The 16,969-nt window shown below is 38.3% G+C and overlaps 1 protein-coding gene across 5 annotated transcripts in view; it reads right to left on the reverse strand.

Moving 5' to 3' along the window:
* The window catches only part of HPS5 (HPS5 biogenesis of lysosomal organelles complex 2 subunit 2), a 41,822-nt gene that overhangs the window by 9,502 nt on the left and 15,351 nt on the right, over nucleotides 1-16,969 (reverse strand). For 4 of the 5 annotated variants that reach the window (XM_030331101.1, XM_030331104.1, XM_030331103.1 and 1 more), the window contains exons 6-16: nucleotides 16,586-16,719; nucleotides 12,681-12,893; nucleotides 12,322-12,393; nucleotides 8,791-8,879; nucleotides 6,658-6,836; nucleotides 6,060-6,218; nucleotides 5,278-5,473; nucleotides 4,496-4,619; nucleotides 3,406-3,555; nucleotides 1,720-1,797; nucleotides 632-1,209 (exon numbers count right to left, since the gene is read on the reverse strand). In XM_030331101.1, the coding sequence (XP_030186961.1) occupies nucleotides 632-1,209; nucleotides 1,720-1,797; nucleotides 3,406-3,555; nucleotides 4,496-4,619; nucleotides 5,278-5,473; nucleotides 6,060-6,218; nucleotides 6,658-6,836; nucleotides 8,791-8,879; nucleotides 12,322-12,393; nucleotides 12,681-12,893; nucleotides 16,586-16,719 (1,972 nt within the window). The remainder of the gene's footprint in view (nucleotides 1-631; nucleotides 1,210-1,719; nucleotides 1,798-3,405; nucleotides 3,556-4,495; nucleotides 4,620-5,277; nucleotides 5,474-6,059; nucleotides 6,219-6,657; nucleotides 6,837-8,790; nucleotides 8,880-12,321; nucleotides 12,394-12,680; nucleotides 12,894-16,585; nucleotides 16,720-16,969) is intronic. The other variant, XM_030331106.1, reaches the window with a different exon arrangement.

Genomic DNA, 16,969 nt, shown 5'->3' on the forward strand with positions numbered 1-16,969 from the left:
ACAATCTCTACTTTTAAGGACCTTAAAATCAACCTAGATTACCACATGGGAGCGAGTTTCCCAATGAGTTGGAACGTGTCCTGGATATTATAGGAGCAAGAAATAAACTTCTACATCTGAGTTATTGTGACACATTTATTCCAACAGTTTAGACCACTCAATTATTAAAATCTCTCTGTGCCTCACTCTTTTCACCCGTTAAATGGAGTAACACCCTCCACTCTGAAAATAATTCTAAGATAGGAAATGAAACCTCCTTAAAGTGTTTAGCACAATATGTGACACACAGTAAGTACTCAAAATATGGCATATATTATCTCTACATTAGTAAGTTACATAAACGATTTTCTTTTTATATGACTGCATTTGTAACACATTTCATTTGAATCCCAACTTCTCCAATTTTGCTACATATATGTTTTCTGAGTATGACTTTAAGAGAAATAAAATGAATTTCTTATAATACAGTTGCAAATTAAACCATAAAAATTAAATTGAGTGGGAAACAGAATGGAGGTTGACCAAAATGGAAATAATCTTGTACTTAAATCTTTTTTTTTAAATGCAAAAATGCTAAGATGCTATTGTCCTCTATACTGATTTCTATTTGATAAGGCAATCTGATTATTACCTTTCAATCCTTCAATAAAAGTATCCCAAACACAAGGACTTTTAGCGTAACTAAGCTTGATACTCTCCTTTGCTCTTTTCAAGTCCAGGACAAAAAAGTACTTCTTTATGAACTGACAAGCCAGAATATCAGGAGAGTACTGTTGCAAAGTGTGGTCCACAGGTCCACTTGTGCTTTTGGTCTCAGAATTCAATACATTCAATTCCAAACACAACGTTGCCAATTCAGCCAGATCCTTCTGAAGACTGTTAGCTATGCTGCATGGAGAACACACTTGGAAAAGGTCATCCAAGGGCTCCCTCAGACTACTTGTAGATTCATGTGTTCTTTGATCAACAGTTTCTTCATTGCCTAAAGAGTCTCTTTTTTCTTTTTCATTATCTTCATCTAATACTCCCTTTTTTGACTCATCAAACAATAGCACATCCTGGTTTGATGCCATGGATGAGTTACCAGTATCTGAAATGCCTGAAAAGTCCTTCATGGCAAATGTTTTTTCTAACTGCGAAAGCCACTCCTGTAAAACCATTCTCAGAGACTTGGGTTCAAACAAAACCAGTGGGTCCTGTAGCTTGGTCCTACACAAGACAGACAAGTATGAAATTTATGTTTCATGTGTTTTTTTAAAACAAATTATTTCATGCTAAGCAAACCTACTGGATATAACATACTTATTTTTCAACTCTTTTAACAATTATCTCAGCAAGATGACAATACGAGAGTAACTTTAATACTAATTGTTGAATTTCAATTACAAATGAGACTACCTTTGCCCACATGGTCTCAGGACCACTCCTGATGTCCTTGAAGTCATTCCCATTCACTATAAAACTCTCCCATTCAGGGCACCTGGGTGGCTCAGTCGGTTAAACATCCAACATCGGCTCAGGTCATGATCTCATGGTTTGTGGGTTCAAGCACCATGCCAGGCTCTGTGCTGACAGTTCGGATACTGGAGCCTGCTTCGGATTCTGTCTCCCTCTCTTTCTGCCCCTCCCCACTCACGCTCGCTGGCTTTCTCTCTCTCTCTCTCTCTAAAATAAACAAACATAAAAAAAAAAAAACCTCTCTTGTTCATAAATACTCACATTGTTTCTGCTGTTGCTACTTTGAGGTCTTGGAACTTGTCCTCTTCTGGAGGTTGACTAATTACTTCTTTTTTCTCCCTAGAGAAGTGTGAAAAGAGTTAGAGGGGATCAGAGCTTCCTTAAACAAATATTTCTAAGTGCTTACTAAGTGACACGTACTGTACTGAACGTTACATGACACAAACAGATGAATATAAAAAATGATCCACGGCTTCAAGATGAGTAAACTCAAGAGAGAAAGAAAGGCATGCAAACAACTAACCATAACATAAATGAGAATAAAATGAACGCTAAAGAGCGGCACAAACATTGTGTTCGTAAAGCACGAAAAAAGGAGTAATTTTTCTGATGAGGCAATCAAGGGAAGTGTTCCCAAGGAGGTGGTATGTGTATTAGGAAGAAAGGGGAGATGGGCACTCTGGATTTCAGCTCAGGTCATGGCCTCATGGTTCATGAGTTCAAGCCCAAAGCGTGCTTGGGATTCTCTCTCTCCCTCTCTCCCCTACCCCTCCCCCCTCACATGTGCACCCTCTCTCTCTCTCTCTCAAAATAAATAAATAAATAAACTTAAAAATAAAAAGAATGGGGGGGGGGGGAATAGCACAGGTGACAGAAACAGCATGAACAAAGGTAGTGAAGTGTACCCACCCAATGCTCTGACAGGACCAGAATAGAGAACACTTAGAAGCATGCAGTTGGAAATGAGGCTGGAAAGGTGGGCTAAGGTCAGAGTGAGGACTGCCTTAAATGCCACAACAATACCTGTACTTTTTGTCCTGTAAATGTAAGCATTCAGGAAATTATCCTATATTATCTGACTGTCTACCTACAACTGGGCCTGTGGGTCTCTCAATTCCTGGGTGAGTACTGAGCTGGTGTGCTTCTAATGCTCAGATCCTACGAACTGTGAGTTAAGGCAGAGACCAGATGGACAAGACATTTCACACTGTGCCAGACTAAGGGCTCTGCTACAACCCCACTACATAAGGACTACGCCACCAGCATATCATGCTGACATGACATCAATGCCAATGCTCTCATCCTACAGGCCAGAGAGCATTAGTGACTTACCCAAGGCCACACGCTAGTCAGAAGCACAGCAAGGACAAGGCCTAGATCTTTGGTAATCCTACTCTTAATCTAATAGTCTTCTCTAACATCCCAGAAGTTTGAAGGGATTTGGAGGGGAGGGATGTTGTGCAGAGGACAGATGAAAGAGGTGCTAAATTAAAACTCTCTCTCTTAGGGGCGCCTGGGTGGCGCAGTCGGTTAAGCGTCCGACTTCAGCCAGGTCACGATCTCGCGGTCCGGGAGTTCGAGCCCCGCATCGGGCTCTGGGCTGATGGCTCAGAGCCTGGAGCCTGTTTCCAATTCTGTGTCTCCCTCTCTCTCTGCCCCTCCCCCGTTCATGCTCTGTCTCTCTCTGTCCCAAAAATAAATAAACGTTGGAAAAAAAAAAAAATTAAAAAAAAAAAAAAAAAAAAAACTCTCTCTCAATAGACTTGCTATGGGTAGGTGTCACTTTCCAAAACTTACTTTATGGTGTTCACATTTTTTAGGAGCTACACAATGTACAATGAACAGGGTCAGATGTGTGCCTTCTTTAATAGCACACAGTCTATGGCTTTCTTCAAAATGACAGTTCAGTCCTCTAGAATTTACCCAGATTTATATGTAAGAGCTTACTCAGTGTCTTCTTCTTTTGGGCAAGTGACTGGACTCATATCCTCTTCACATAACTGCTCATCACCCCTGGGTTCTGGTCTTATTTTCAAATCAGGGCCTGTATGAAGGGTGCCAATCTTCTCAGTAGTTTTACGTACAAAGCTAGAGACACTGGAAGTCAAATACCAAAAGACTAATATGAAAAACACCTCATTACTCCCAAGAACAAAAAATTCAGTACCTGAGTTCTCTCTGTTCCCATTAGTCCTAGAAAAGCAACTTGGACTTAATAAAAAGAAAGACTATATTTATAGCAACTTCCTTAATCAGCTACATATTTCATATAAGGCCCACATAAAACATACAATAAAAATTCACTTCATTTACTAAACTGCCTTGATTCAGTGCTAAAGAAAAAGTCTTTAACTCCGGCTATGTCTGCAATGTTTCTGTAACTTAGGCAGAGGAGGCCATGTAACCACCTGCCCCATACTGCCCAGCAAATTAACAGAATTTCTTCATGAAATTCAGTGGCTAACTAGTCACAATATAACCTCCTTTACAAGCAAAACCGTATCTGGTAAGTGAATCATTATACTGTACACCTGAAAGTAATACAACACTGTATGTTAACTCTACTGGAATTAAAAAAAAACAAAAAAACAAAAAAAAACAATATCCAGTAAGACTCAGATAAGTGGTTAAGTAGCTATACAAGTCTTTGCTCTCAAACTGGAATGCCAATTCTAGGCCCATGGAGTAGTTGGAAAGACTTCCAAAGAGTCTCCAATTCTGAGTGCAAATTGAAAGGATAAAAAAAAAATGACTAATGATCTATGGAAACTGTTACTATCAGGGATGAGGAAAAAACAGATTTTTCAAAATTTTACTGTCTGGGATGGAAGACACATTTGTAACAACCCAAATACCCAACTACCCAAAGAGGGAAGCCAAACTGTCGAAGATGGAAATAACAGGTTATATGAGAAATAACCTAAAGACTTGTTTTTTCTTATTCAAAATGTCTTTCCATCCTCAGCACAAAAGTACCTAATGTGACAACTGAAATGAAACCAGAAACAGGATTAAGGGACAGGACTAATTAGTTTACCTTTCCTTGACCGCCTGAAGAGACACAAGAGGAGAAGGAGAACGAAATGGTAATGGAATGCTGAAGGGAAGGAATGTTTCATTCTTATCTGTCTCAAACGTCACGGGAACATGAGAAACACTGTCTGATGAATGTAATCAGGGGAAAAAGAAACAAAATTTAATCACACTTTAAAAAAAATCTGAAATGAATAAACCAAAGGAAATGAAGGATTCAATACTGAAATCACAACTGAGCCAGATACAAATGAGCAGAACACAGGTTTACAAGATGCACGGGATGGTCCACATATAAAACACTGAGGCAGGTACCTTCATTTGCCTACTAACCCTGAATCCCCATAAGTCAAAAAGGAAGTTTAGAGTCTTTATTAAGCTCTTCTCAACAGCTGAGTCACAGGAATACTCGAACGTCGAAAAGTGAAGGCAATGGCCTCCAAAACTGTAGTAATTTTTCATTCCTGATGGAAAATAATTTGGTTAGTCAAGATAAAATTGTTCTGCTCCTTTGATTAATGACTTCCTTTCTTAACTCTTGCAGCATTTTGATGTGTGATTAAAATTACAGACTGTATCAATATTCAACCTAAACAGGAGGGGGAAAAACACAACTAAACCTAAACCCATTCTTCTATGACAAACAGATCGACATGTTTGAGTGGAAAGTCTGTCAACATAATAAAAATTATTAACACCATGGAGAAAACTCAATGCACAAGTTAATCCTGGCAAAGAGAAGTCACAGAATATAACTGCTTCATGTCAGCAACCAACAAAACGCACCGTTATCACCTTCATTCCCGTGTGAGCTCCAACTCTGATCCGGTTGGTCCTCTTCTTGATGTGAGGTGAATTCTTTGAGTCTCTCATCTTCTGAGAGAGTTTGGCTGTGAAGAGAACAAGAGTCTTCATCTGACTGACTGCTTCTTCTACTACTAATGATACGATAAATACCGGAGTCCAAGATGCTGAAACTTTCCTAAAAATAAAAAGAATCCCAAAAAAATCAAAATAAAACTTTCCTTCATAACACAAAAATGGTTTTTAAAGAGAAAAACCAACACGAGTAAGTAGCAAATCAATAACAACAATTATGGCTTAATAGAACAAACTGGTGAGCAAGGTTTAGGCTTCCGGCAGCTGGACCACCCTCACGTGCTGATGACGTCACACTAACATCTTTCTCTAGCTTGCCTCCATGAATCCTGGCTGTGAGAATGGGGAGTCACGAAGACAACCCTGAGCTGCACTATGACTCACATTAGCACGAAGCATCTGAAATCACAGATTAGGAGCAACTTAACTTGTGCTGGAAGCTATATGAGGTACTAACACATAATAAACAATGACGAAACAAAATATGGCTCCAAGACATACCTAAGTGGAGGCTTCATAGGGCTGCCCAACGGCTGAAAGAAAGCCCCCTCTTGACAACTCTCCCCTCTCTCTAAATCTATCACATGGAAAGAAGATAAGCTTTGGGATCTCAAGAGATATAGGAGTACAACCTGAGGAAGAAAAGCCTTACTGTACAGATAAACCCTTTGAAAAGTAAAAATACCTACATGTGATGAAATGGAACTTCTTCTACTGCTGCAAGCTGAATCCAAAGGTTCGAATTTTAAGATCAATTCTTCCAGTTGAGAAATCAGATCACTATAGGTTGTGAGGTCCAGCTGAGATTTCAAATGCTCCAACTTATCCACAGTCAAAGATTTTCTTCCCTAATGAAAGGGTAAGTAGAAACCAAGTAGAATAGCTTACTATTTATAATGAAATCTAAATTCAGTGGCCAATATACTGAAAGAGATCTAACAGAGAACAAAAAACCTCAAAGTTGCTTTAAAAAGGTTTAACAAGGTAGTAAAAGAGTTAATGAGAATTATCTTAGAAATTAAGAATTAAATGCTATTGTACACACAATCATTCCCCTTAAAACAAGGTCTGAAATTCAAGTAAGTTTATGAGAAAATTTAATTTTCTTTTAAGTGGGAAGTATTCCCTTTTTCTTACCCTCCACCCACTCCTAGATTTATATGCCATGCCTCCTGTAGGGATTTATGGGGCTTCATCTGCTAATAAAGACAAGCAACTTTGTAACACAATCCTGCAGGCTAGGGTGGTTTTAACAACCGAGATGAGTATGTAAGCTCTCTGACTCACTCTGCTGGCAATGATAGAGTTTTGGAAAAGACAGCAGGTGCAAGCCGCCAGGTTCCACAGGCCTCTCCTCAGCAGGCGCTCCACACAGCGTTCCACAGATAACAGAGAAAGATGTGAGATTTTCCCATTCAGGTGCAAACAGAACAGCTCATTCTTGTAGACGGCCACATCCTGAATATCTACAAAAACCACAGGGGTGAACACACAGAAGTTTAAGCAAATATTCATTTTCCATTTTGGCAAGGGCTGCAATTATTCTAAGAAATTCATTTTTTACAATGAGTTTGACTCGACTGAATTTCGTCTCACTTATACTTGCATTTCAATGAAGAAATCATATTTTAGACACTTCTAAAAAAATAAGAGACAAACGCATCTGTTTAATCTAAAATTCTATGTTTAAAATCTGTTCTAAACAAAACAAATGAGCAAAGGAAAGAGAGAATGACAAAGAAACAGACTCTCAACTATAGAGAACACACTGATGGGTACCAGAGGGGAAGTGGGTGGGGGATGGGTGAAATAGGTGATGGGGATTAAAGAGGGTACTTGTCCTGATGAGCACTGGGGTGATGTATGGAATTACTGAATCACTATACTGTACACCTGAAACTAATATTAAACTGTATGTTAACTACACTGGAATTTTGAAAAGTAATAATATAATAAATAAAAAAATAAAATGCTACTTTCTATGAAAAGGAATTGGGACTTTAAAAGAGCACTCTACATTAGAGGCCAGACTACAACAGTTCTGAGAGTTACAATCTAGTGTCAATGAATGGATTTTTAACACAGCATGTAGATTGACAAACAATTCATGAGAAAAATACCTGTCTTGGCAGAACATCACGAAAGGACTTAAAAAACTAGTTTTTGATATCACTTATAGGTAGAATCTAAAAAAAGCCAAACAAGTAGAAGCAGAGTAGAATGGTGGTAACCAGGGGCTGGAGGGGTAGTGGATGTTGGTCAAGGGGTACAAAGTTAGAAGACAAATAAGTTCTAGAGATCTAACGCACACACAGCATTGTGATTACAGTTAACAATAATGTATCATATACTGCAAAGCTGCTAAGAGACTAGATATTAAATGTTCTCATCATAAAAGATAGTAATCATCACAATATATAGTTGACCCTTTAACAACATGAGTTTGAACTGCACAGGTCCAATGATATGTGAATTTTTTTCAGTAAATATACTATGGTAAATCTATTTTCTTTCTTATGATTTTCTTAACATTTTTTCTTCTCTAGCTTTATTGTAAGAATACAGCAAATAATACATGTAACATACAAAGTATGTAAACTATGTTATCAGTAAGGCTTCAGATGAACAGGAGGCTATTAGTAGTTAAGTTTGTGGGGAGTCAAAAGCTACATGCAGATTTTCGACTTGTCTGTGCCCCTCACTCCCACGTTGTTCAGGGGTTAACTGTGTAACTGTATCAAATCAATACTTTGTATGCCTTAAACTTATACAGTGTATATGTCAACTTTTAAAAAAACAAACTCGTTTTAAAGGGACAAGCTTAGTGAACTTAATCCACAAGAAATCAATATTGATCAGATTGGTAAATAATGGTTCCTCTTTTTTATATTTCTACAAGGTAGAAAATGACCCAAAAAGATAAGATACACTCTCTGAGTAGCAATGCTAACACGGCTAGATGTCTTCTATTTCTGGTTTAAACTAAAAAAATATAGAGATTGACTTTCTCTGCCTCAGCCACCTAAAATGCTGTTGCTCTCACAAGGACTTCTTGAACCTCAAACTATTAAGACACAAAATGGAAGTTCAAGCAAGACTTCCAACAGGCATCAAAATTCAGGGTAAACAGAAGGAAAAGATTAACTCATTCAATCCTTAGCAGCGGTTACTAAGATTAAAGAATAAATGGAAACTGTATTTAAAACTACCCATGAAAAACTAAATAACTGACCACAAATTCACAAGTGGATGCTTGGATTATACCTTATGGTGGGAAACGTCTATGATGTTAACCTTTATAAGAAATGTCACCTCATTCTATTTCTCTACTTTTCACACTGCAAATGAATTCTCCTACAATAACTAAATCCTTCACAAGCATGAGATTAAAAATTACACAAGGAAGAAAAATACAATTACCTTTGATTTCACTCCAAAGAAGAACTTGAACATTCTGAGGAATGAAAATATAAATTCCTCTTTCTGTCCACGTCAGCACACAGTGCTCACTGCAAAAGAAGAGAGAAGTTAAGAGAATTCTAGTTTGCTTGGATACAGAAGTTTGTGATACAATTCCCTGAACTCAGACCCTCACATCAGCTATAAAAGCAAATTGAGACTGTACAAAAAAAAGAAAAAAAAATCACAACAGTGATCCAGTTAATCAAGTCCTGACACCCCTTTTATGTCTGTAGCAAAAGCCCCCTAAAAAATATGATGCCAAACTGGGAAAAATTTAGATACATACACTAAAAATCTTCTAGAAAAAGAAAAGGCTGGTATCTTACCTAATGTTTGTTAAAGCAATCAAATTCCCCATAACTAGTATAAAATGGGCACATTTAAAACAGATGACATACCTCACCACAAATCACTGCTCTAGTGAAACACTTTTAGGGATGGTAATATTTTGATGTCCGTAGTTGTGAGCAGGCAATAAAAGGTTGAAAACTCCTGGTCTACTATCTGCCAGGAGCTTTATCAAAGGCCCTACCTATTATCTAACCTTGTGGCAGCCCATCAAGATAGAAGTGTTTTTTCCTTTTTTCTTAAAAATAAACACTTAAAACTTAAATAATATGCCCAAGGATAGTCTGTCTCCAAAACCTGGACTTTTCTCTCTCTACCTCACAGAATGTACTTTTTCTCTCATTTATCCTCACTGACCCATCTACCAACTATTACTATCTAGAATCCTGATTATTCCACGAAACTGCATTTTCAAAAAGTCATAGATTTCCTAAATGCCAAATGAAATAACTCTTCCTTATCCTTTCTTCTTGATCCTCATGCAGGGGCCAAACCCCACGGACTGTTCCTTCCTGAATCTCACCTCCCTGGACTCCGGGACACTGCACTTTGTTGGTCCACCTCCTTCCCCAGTCCTCTGCTACTCTCCACGTCTCTCATTTCTTTCATACTCCTTTGCTTATATATCTCATTTACCCTCTCAAGGCTGCTACTATTTCTCATATACCACTGGTAAACTCTGTTTCTTCCCCTTGGTCAGGGCAGCCGAGCTTGTAATACTCTCACTCTAGCCATTTCCCAAGGATCACAGAAGCACCACGCCCCTCTGGAATCCTCCGAGAGCCGAGGGCAACTACTCTTCCTCCTGCACTCATCCTACTTCTTGTCAACCCTGTTCATATGGCACTTAGTCATGTACTGCACTGTTGGAACCCTTTTTCTTTATTATTGTTCAGATTTTTGTAGAAATACCACATCTCTCCAACAAATTATAATCTTAAAAACAGGAACCTTTTTTTTCTTTATACCCCCAAGAGTACTAAACATGGTACTATGTGGCTATGAAACTAGGAGTGGTATTTAACAGGAACTGGATCCTCACACAAATATTAAACATCTTGCCAATATAAGACCAGATCACTGTCCCTATGGGAAAATAATCTTTGACACAAAGATGGAAGAAATGGTCAGAATGCAATTCCAAAGGAAGAAAAACTGGAAGGCTACCTTCAGGAGCCAGAGGAGAAAAAAGCAAGAGGCCAGAGGACCCCTGAGTAGAGTTATAAGATCATGATTTTGACACTAAAAGTGATACTCAGCTCGAAAAGATTCCTTAGGAAATCTTAGGAGAGAGGTTCAGGTAAAAGCTGATACTTTGTAATTTACACATCCCTCATCCCCTTGTTCTTTCTTTGATAATAAAGGGACTAGAAGGTAGCCTAAGAGCATTGGTTAAAAACTCAAGGAGGGAAAAGGGATACTATTTACCCAAAAGAAAACTAAGCATATAAATTTGCCTCCCTGTGGGATTTGTGGGTGTTAACAGTAAAGGTTACCATAGGACACAAGTGTATAGGTGAGGGGGGAAAAGGAAACAAACAGGAACAAAAAGCCCTCCTACTCATGATTTAAAAAAAAAAAAATCTTCATTGAATTCTTTAACTGAGCTATTACTTGAGAGCTTACTATGTGACTAACACTGTGCCCACAGCAAAGGAGTTGACAATCTGGTGCTGGGATGGATATTCAAAGTACAGTGAAATAGGGGTGGTGACAGAGGAATGAAAAAGGGTGACAATAGTGCCCAGGAGTAAGTGTCTAATCTAAGCCTGCTGGAAGAGTCTGCAAAGGCTTCAAACTGGCATTAATTATTGCTTAAGCTGAAGAGTAGGCACAGCCAGATCATCAAGGGCTTTGTTTGCTATGGCAGAAACTGTAACAGGAGCTTTAAATAGCTTAACTCAAAAGAGTAACTCTACCAGAAGAGCCAAGCAGACCATGGTCTTGCCATTAGAAAACACACCCTTGAGTAAAGGACTTCCTCACATATCACATCACAGTCAGAAGTGTCTATGTGCCAGATGCTATGCCAAGCACTAAGAATAATATAATGAACCAAACAGAAACAAAGCCCTTATAGAACTTACCCTCTAAGAGTAAGACAAACGTAAATGCTGTATGAATATGTAATTAGAAATCGTAAAAAGTACCATAAAGGAAGAATTTTTAATATGCTTTACCTAATTTTCAGGCAGAATCATGAATTTACTAACGTGATTTATGAATTTATAATTTAATGTGAAATACGTCAGTGTTGGCAGTGTGACATATACCTACATTAGTTAAGGGCAATTAGTTCGCGTTTCAAAGGTTTTTTTAAAAAAATCACATTCTAAGAGCGGTTAGTTAGCCTTTGAAAGAACCCAATCAGCAGTCCCTATAACAGACCACCGTAAAACAATCTCTAAATAACATTCTCTGAATCTGCATTAGAGATCTTAACATGTTAGCTTAAGGGATACTGGAAATAATATCCATTGATGAAATGAGCTCAAGATATACAGACTGGCTAGAAATCACACACTGGCACCCCCATGCTTGAAGAACAAGGTGTAAGAATTGGCAAACCCAGCCTTTAGTGACACTGTGTGCTGCCCCTTAATAGAGGACTTTAGCACCTAATCCAACTGGAAGGCTAGCTAAACCCTGATGTTAGAATACAGCTGAATGTGCAGATCTTTCATGCAAGGTACTTGTCGGAGCACCTAAAGGACAGAAGCTGAAAGTTCACCAAGCTTACAAGAACAAGTTCTACAATTATTTTTGTGCCTACTTGCTAGAAGCATACATCTGTGTGGCTGACTTCAGTCTGAGACTTGCTTTCATTTTAACCTCCCACCAGGCAGGGGAGGTTATGAAAAGAAAAGAGTACTGACAGTTCTTAGCTCTAATTGTCAGAAGTTCCCTGACAATTATAGACTGTCCAATTGGTTTAGGTCAATTTGAAACAACAAAAAAAGAAGCATACTTCTATGATCTTTTTATTCCTCTTAGAACACGTCATGTAACATAGTCATTTCCTGATTTTCCAAAAATATCTTAGTACAAAAACAACGTTTAAAAACCCACCTGTGAACAAGAAACAAAGAGACAAAGTTAAGTGCTCGTGTTTTTTTTTGAACGATCAAAAGGAGAACTTACCTAAGGTGCAAGAGTTTGGGGAAAGACAAAGACTGGGAAGATCCAACTGTATGATCATACTGAGGTTCAGATCTAGGAAGTAAACAGTCTGTTAATGAATTAACCACAACAAAAAAGTATGCTGTTCCCTACGTAGGAAAAGTTTTGCAGCATCTAACTCATCTGCCTTTATTCAATCTACTTTCATCGTATCAAAGATAGCTGGTTAAAGGCTTTTTGGTTTCTCTAAATCTTGAGTAAAAATTCGACTTCACTATTAGAAAGCATAATCTTTAATGCGTCTAGAATATCAGAGATTTCAACCGAACTCCTGCATGTAAATTCCTCAGATAGTCCCTATCAGCAATACAAATCATTACCTTAGAGTAATCACAGGGAGAGGTGGTGACGAGAGGAGTTTCTTAAACTGATGTGTGCTTATAACTTCCCCATCAAAGTTCACTTCCCACATCCTAGAGCCAGGGCGAGCACAATATATTAGGGGTTGCTGGCCTGCAGAACATCTTCCAGGGAAGAAACAAGCTCCATATTCTCCATCTCTTTCCTTGCTTCCGATTTTCCAAAATTTTTCTCTAGTCCCCCCAAAAGAAAAGAAAGCACGTTTACTTATAAAAAAGTCAAAAACAAATGGCACTACTAATGGACATAATAACCCTATGGCCATAATAACCACACCCACAATATCCTCTCTGTATTCATATCAGCAATATATTGGAAAGAACAGCAGCATGGAAAGGTCAAAATAGGGTTTTGGTTCTGATTTGCCATTAACGATTTCTGTAACAGGAAGCAAACCACTTCACGTTAGTGCTCAGTGTATTATCCACAGAATGAGGGGCTCAGAATTCATGTGAAGGCCCCTTTCAAATCTACAAAATGAGTGCTAGCAAACCATTTCATACATCCTTAAATCCTATTATGAAGTGGTTTAAAATCTATCCCAAATCACCTTGCAAAAGGTTCTTTGGACACTCCGTGGAAGTTACTAAGCTACCTCTCCAACCCTGTCTTCCAGCCATTCTCCTGCCACAAACACCCAGTAAACTCTTTGCTCTTTCCTCAAAATGCCAAGTCCTTCTGAAACTCTAACTTTGAACATTCTGTTTCCTTATGATTACATGAACTAAATACACAAAAGTGCTTAGTACACTGCCTGGGAACAATGGAAGGTGATAATCTCTTCCTAAAACCTGCTTTACTTAAGTATTCTTCATGACTTCACCATTCTTCCACAAGACACTTCCTTGATGCCCGTAAGCTGAATTACACGCTTCCCATGGCACTTACTACCTTATATATGGCAACTGTGTCTCTTTGAACAATAGATTATGACTTTCCTTAAGACAAAGGCCATTTGCTTCTCTTCTTTAGTTAAATTCCTAATATATAGCACAGTGTCTGACCCACAGAGAGCATTAACTACATTATAGTGCTCCATGCACTCAAACTCTTCTATTAGAGAATGACCTAATATGCCCTCTAGTGTGAATTTACTAGGTGACCTTAGATAATTCAATATCCTTGTACTTATCTGTTTTCATGGGTAAAAAGTAACACAGCCTTAGTACTATGAAAAACTGTGAGAACTATGTGTACCAAGAGAACATGGATATGAAAGTGCTTTGAAATGTATACAGAGCAATCTAAGAAGTTATGGATTTATTACTTATATTCCTTATTTGGGAAATAAAATATATTTCTTGCTTACTTTATATCTTCTATGGTGCTTAATACAATACTAAGGATCCAGAAGAGTGCAGTAAATGTTTGTTGAGTGAACAAATACAGGCAATTCGTTCTTATTTGTATACTCATTAACCTTGCTTTCTACATTTTCAAACAATATGTAACAGGCACAAGATGAAGTATGTCATATATGTTATCTTAGTTAATACTACTTCTACTATTCTGGATGGGGAAACCAACATTTAGCAAGGTTTAAAAAGTGGCAGAACCAGAATTTGAAACCATATTGCCAGTTTCCATTAGTCAGTGTTCTCTCCACTATACCATAGTTCTTTGTTTCTATTTCTTCTATTTCTTCCCAGGATCCACCTTGCTCATCAATGATATTGACAAAGTAGCCAGTGGCTGGCAAGAGAAGCAAATTCTTATCTATCACTTCCGTTAGTTACTAGGAGCCCCCATTGGTTTTTGTTGTTTTTTTTAATGCTATTTGTTGGGAGGGAATATAAGTTGAAACAAACAAAAAAAAATTAAACATAAATGAATTTTTAAAATTATTGTACTATTCATGTCCCCCCAAACTGAATTCTAGCTAACAGGAAGTGGGCATTTCTAGAATGTGTTATTTTAGCAGCAGAATCTATGTTATTCTCATAACCAACTCTAGCTACATCCCTGTGAAATGGGAAAATGAAGATCAGCAATTCCACTGCACAGAAGGAAAAATAAACCTCTACTTACTTAGGTCTTTTTTTATAAAGTCTATCATATAGCTTTCTACACAGGGCCACTTTGTAAACTTGGAAACCTACAGATGAAGAATAGTTACCAATTTGGTGAAACTAACAAATACTTCCCCAAAATCTCAAGCGTGGAGTTAATGACCAAAGGTCCAATGTTCAAAGGATGTATGAGGTAACTGTGAGGTTAAGAGCAAGGGCACTGAATCAAGACAGAAACGTAGTCTCGCCTGTCTCTTCTCAGCTGTGTGATATCAAACAAGCTCCAAGAATGAAAGGGTGGCACTAGGTGATCTCCAGTTCTCCACATCTAACTTCATCACTGATGTATATAGTCTGAAACAAGTCAGAACCAGATACATCCTCCTTCCCATGAATTTCATGTAAACTGACCATTGCCTCTCTGCTATCCAGCTAGGTTCTCTGATATCACACACCTACCACCTGCTATAACTGGCCTCCTTCCCACTTGCCTTTCCCCATCCAAAAAAATACAAAGTACACCTTCTTCCCAACCTTCCCTCTACCATCCCTGACAGTCAGCAAACACTCCTTCAAACCTTTTGTAATAAACAACTCCTGCTTTCTAAAATAGCAGCCTTCTAACAGATACATGAAGTCCTGGAAATACATAAAGACTTTCCAAGCCTGGATAGTTCTAATGAAATCAATTTTCAAACCCTGATATTTTTTTTTTTTTTACGTTCATTTATTTTTGAGACAGAGAGAGACAGAGCATGAATGGGGGAGGGGCAGAGAGAGAGGGAGACACAGAATCAGAAGCAGGCTCCAGGCTCCGAGCCATCAGCCCAGAGCCCGACGCGGGGCTCGAACTCACAGAATGCGAGATCGTGACCCGAGCCGAAGTCGGACGCTCAACCGACTGAGCCACCCAGGCGCCCCTCAAACCCTGATATTCTTTAAGCACACTTCTTAAAATGATCTAAAACCCCACCTAATTAATGTGACATTTAAGGCTGTCACTCTCACTGTGGAACCAATTTACCAACTCGATCTTCCACAACTCCCCTACTTACGCCAGACTGGAAGGTTTTAAAATATGCCCAATTCTTTCTCACTTGTCCACAAGAGACTGTTCCTTCCTGCTAAAATGTCCCTTCCTTCCTGTTTTACTCCAAATTTAGCCTACCAAAATCATCATCAAAATTATTGAAGCTGGCTGGTGGGTTCATGGGGGTTCAATATACAATTCTTTTATGTATGCTCAAAATTCTCCTTAATAAATAGTTTAAAGAGTGGCTGGTCCTAAAGAATATGGTAGTGGGGAAAAAGGAACCACCAGTGAAAATTTCCCTGCAGTGAGAATGGCTGAGGAACTTCAGCACAGTCACACATAATATTGATTTCAAGATGTTTCTGTTCTGGTGTTTCACAGCTACCTCCAATACACGTCTTTGCCACTCACTGAACCTTAACTCCACCCTTGAGATTTCAATAAAATAGATATTCTCAAAGTTCTTATTCTTCACCCAGCTTTACCCATTAGTAACATTCTACTAAACACACAACAAATCTAAACAACAACAAATTTAATCAAGGAAGACTTCCTGATTCCCCATATCAAAACAGGCCTTTGTTTGGCCTTCCCTCATGACTCTTTGACCACACTTCATGGAGAGTTAAGTGAACATATGTCTTCGTCGCCCACTGGCTCAGTCTCCTCTATGTCTTTCCTACTCCCTAACATCAGCTTGCACACAGCTTGTTCCTCATTAACATCCGTATTACTGAACTGAGGGGTTTGGACTAAATGACTTCTAAGTCTCCGAAAGTTCTAGAATTCTGCATAACCTATGACCCACAGTTGGTCAATATACCTCTCAGTGTCACACAAGAAGGATCGAGTAAGTGAGGATATAAGTAGTCTTCCATCCAAATAATCTAACTGGACAACACAGGAGTCAACTGTTGTTATTGTCTGAACAGGAAACATCACAAAAGCAGCAGCTGCCTAAAAAAGACATGATAAGGAAAGAAGATTTATCTTTACATATACATGTGATCTCCTTTACCTTTTAAGTGAAAATAACTTTGGACAGCAAAAGAAAAATTTTTAATGGGTCAAAATTTAATTTGCCTGTTAGGATATCAAAGCTTCACTCATTTAAAGGTTCTGTGAAATAATTTGTTACGTAACTGTAGAAGACAACTCTTAAGACTGTTTCTGGTTATCTAATCTTAGAAATTGGAATAACAAGGTG

The sequence above is a fragment of the Lynx canadensis genome, chromosome D1, assembly GCF_007474595.2.
Source record: "Lynx canadensis isolate LIC74 chromosome D1, mLynCan4.pri.v2, whole genome shotgun sequence".
NCBI lineage: Eukaryota > Metazoa > Chordata > Mammalia > Carnivora > Felidae > Lynx > Lynx canadensis.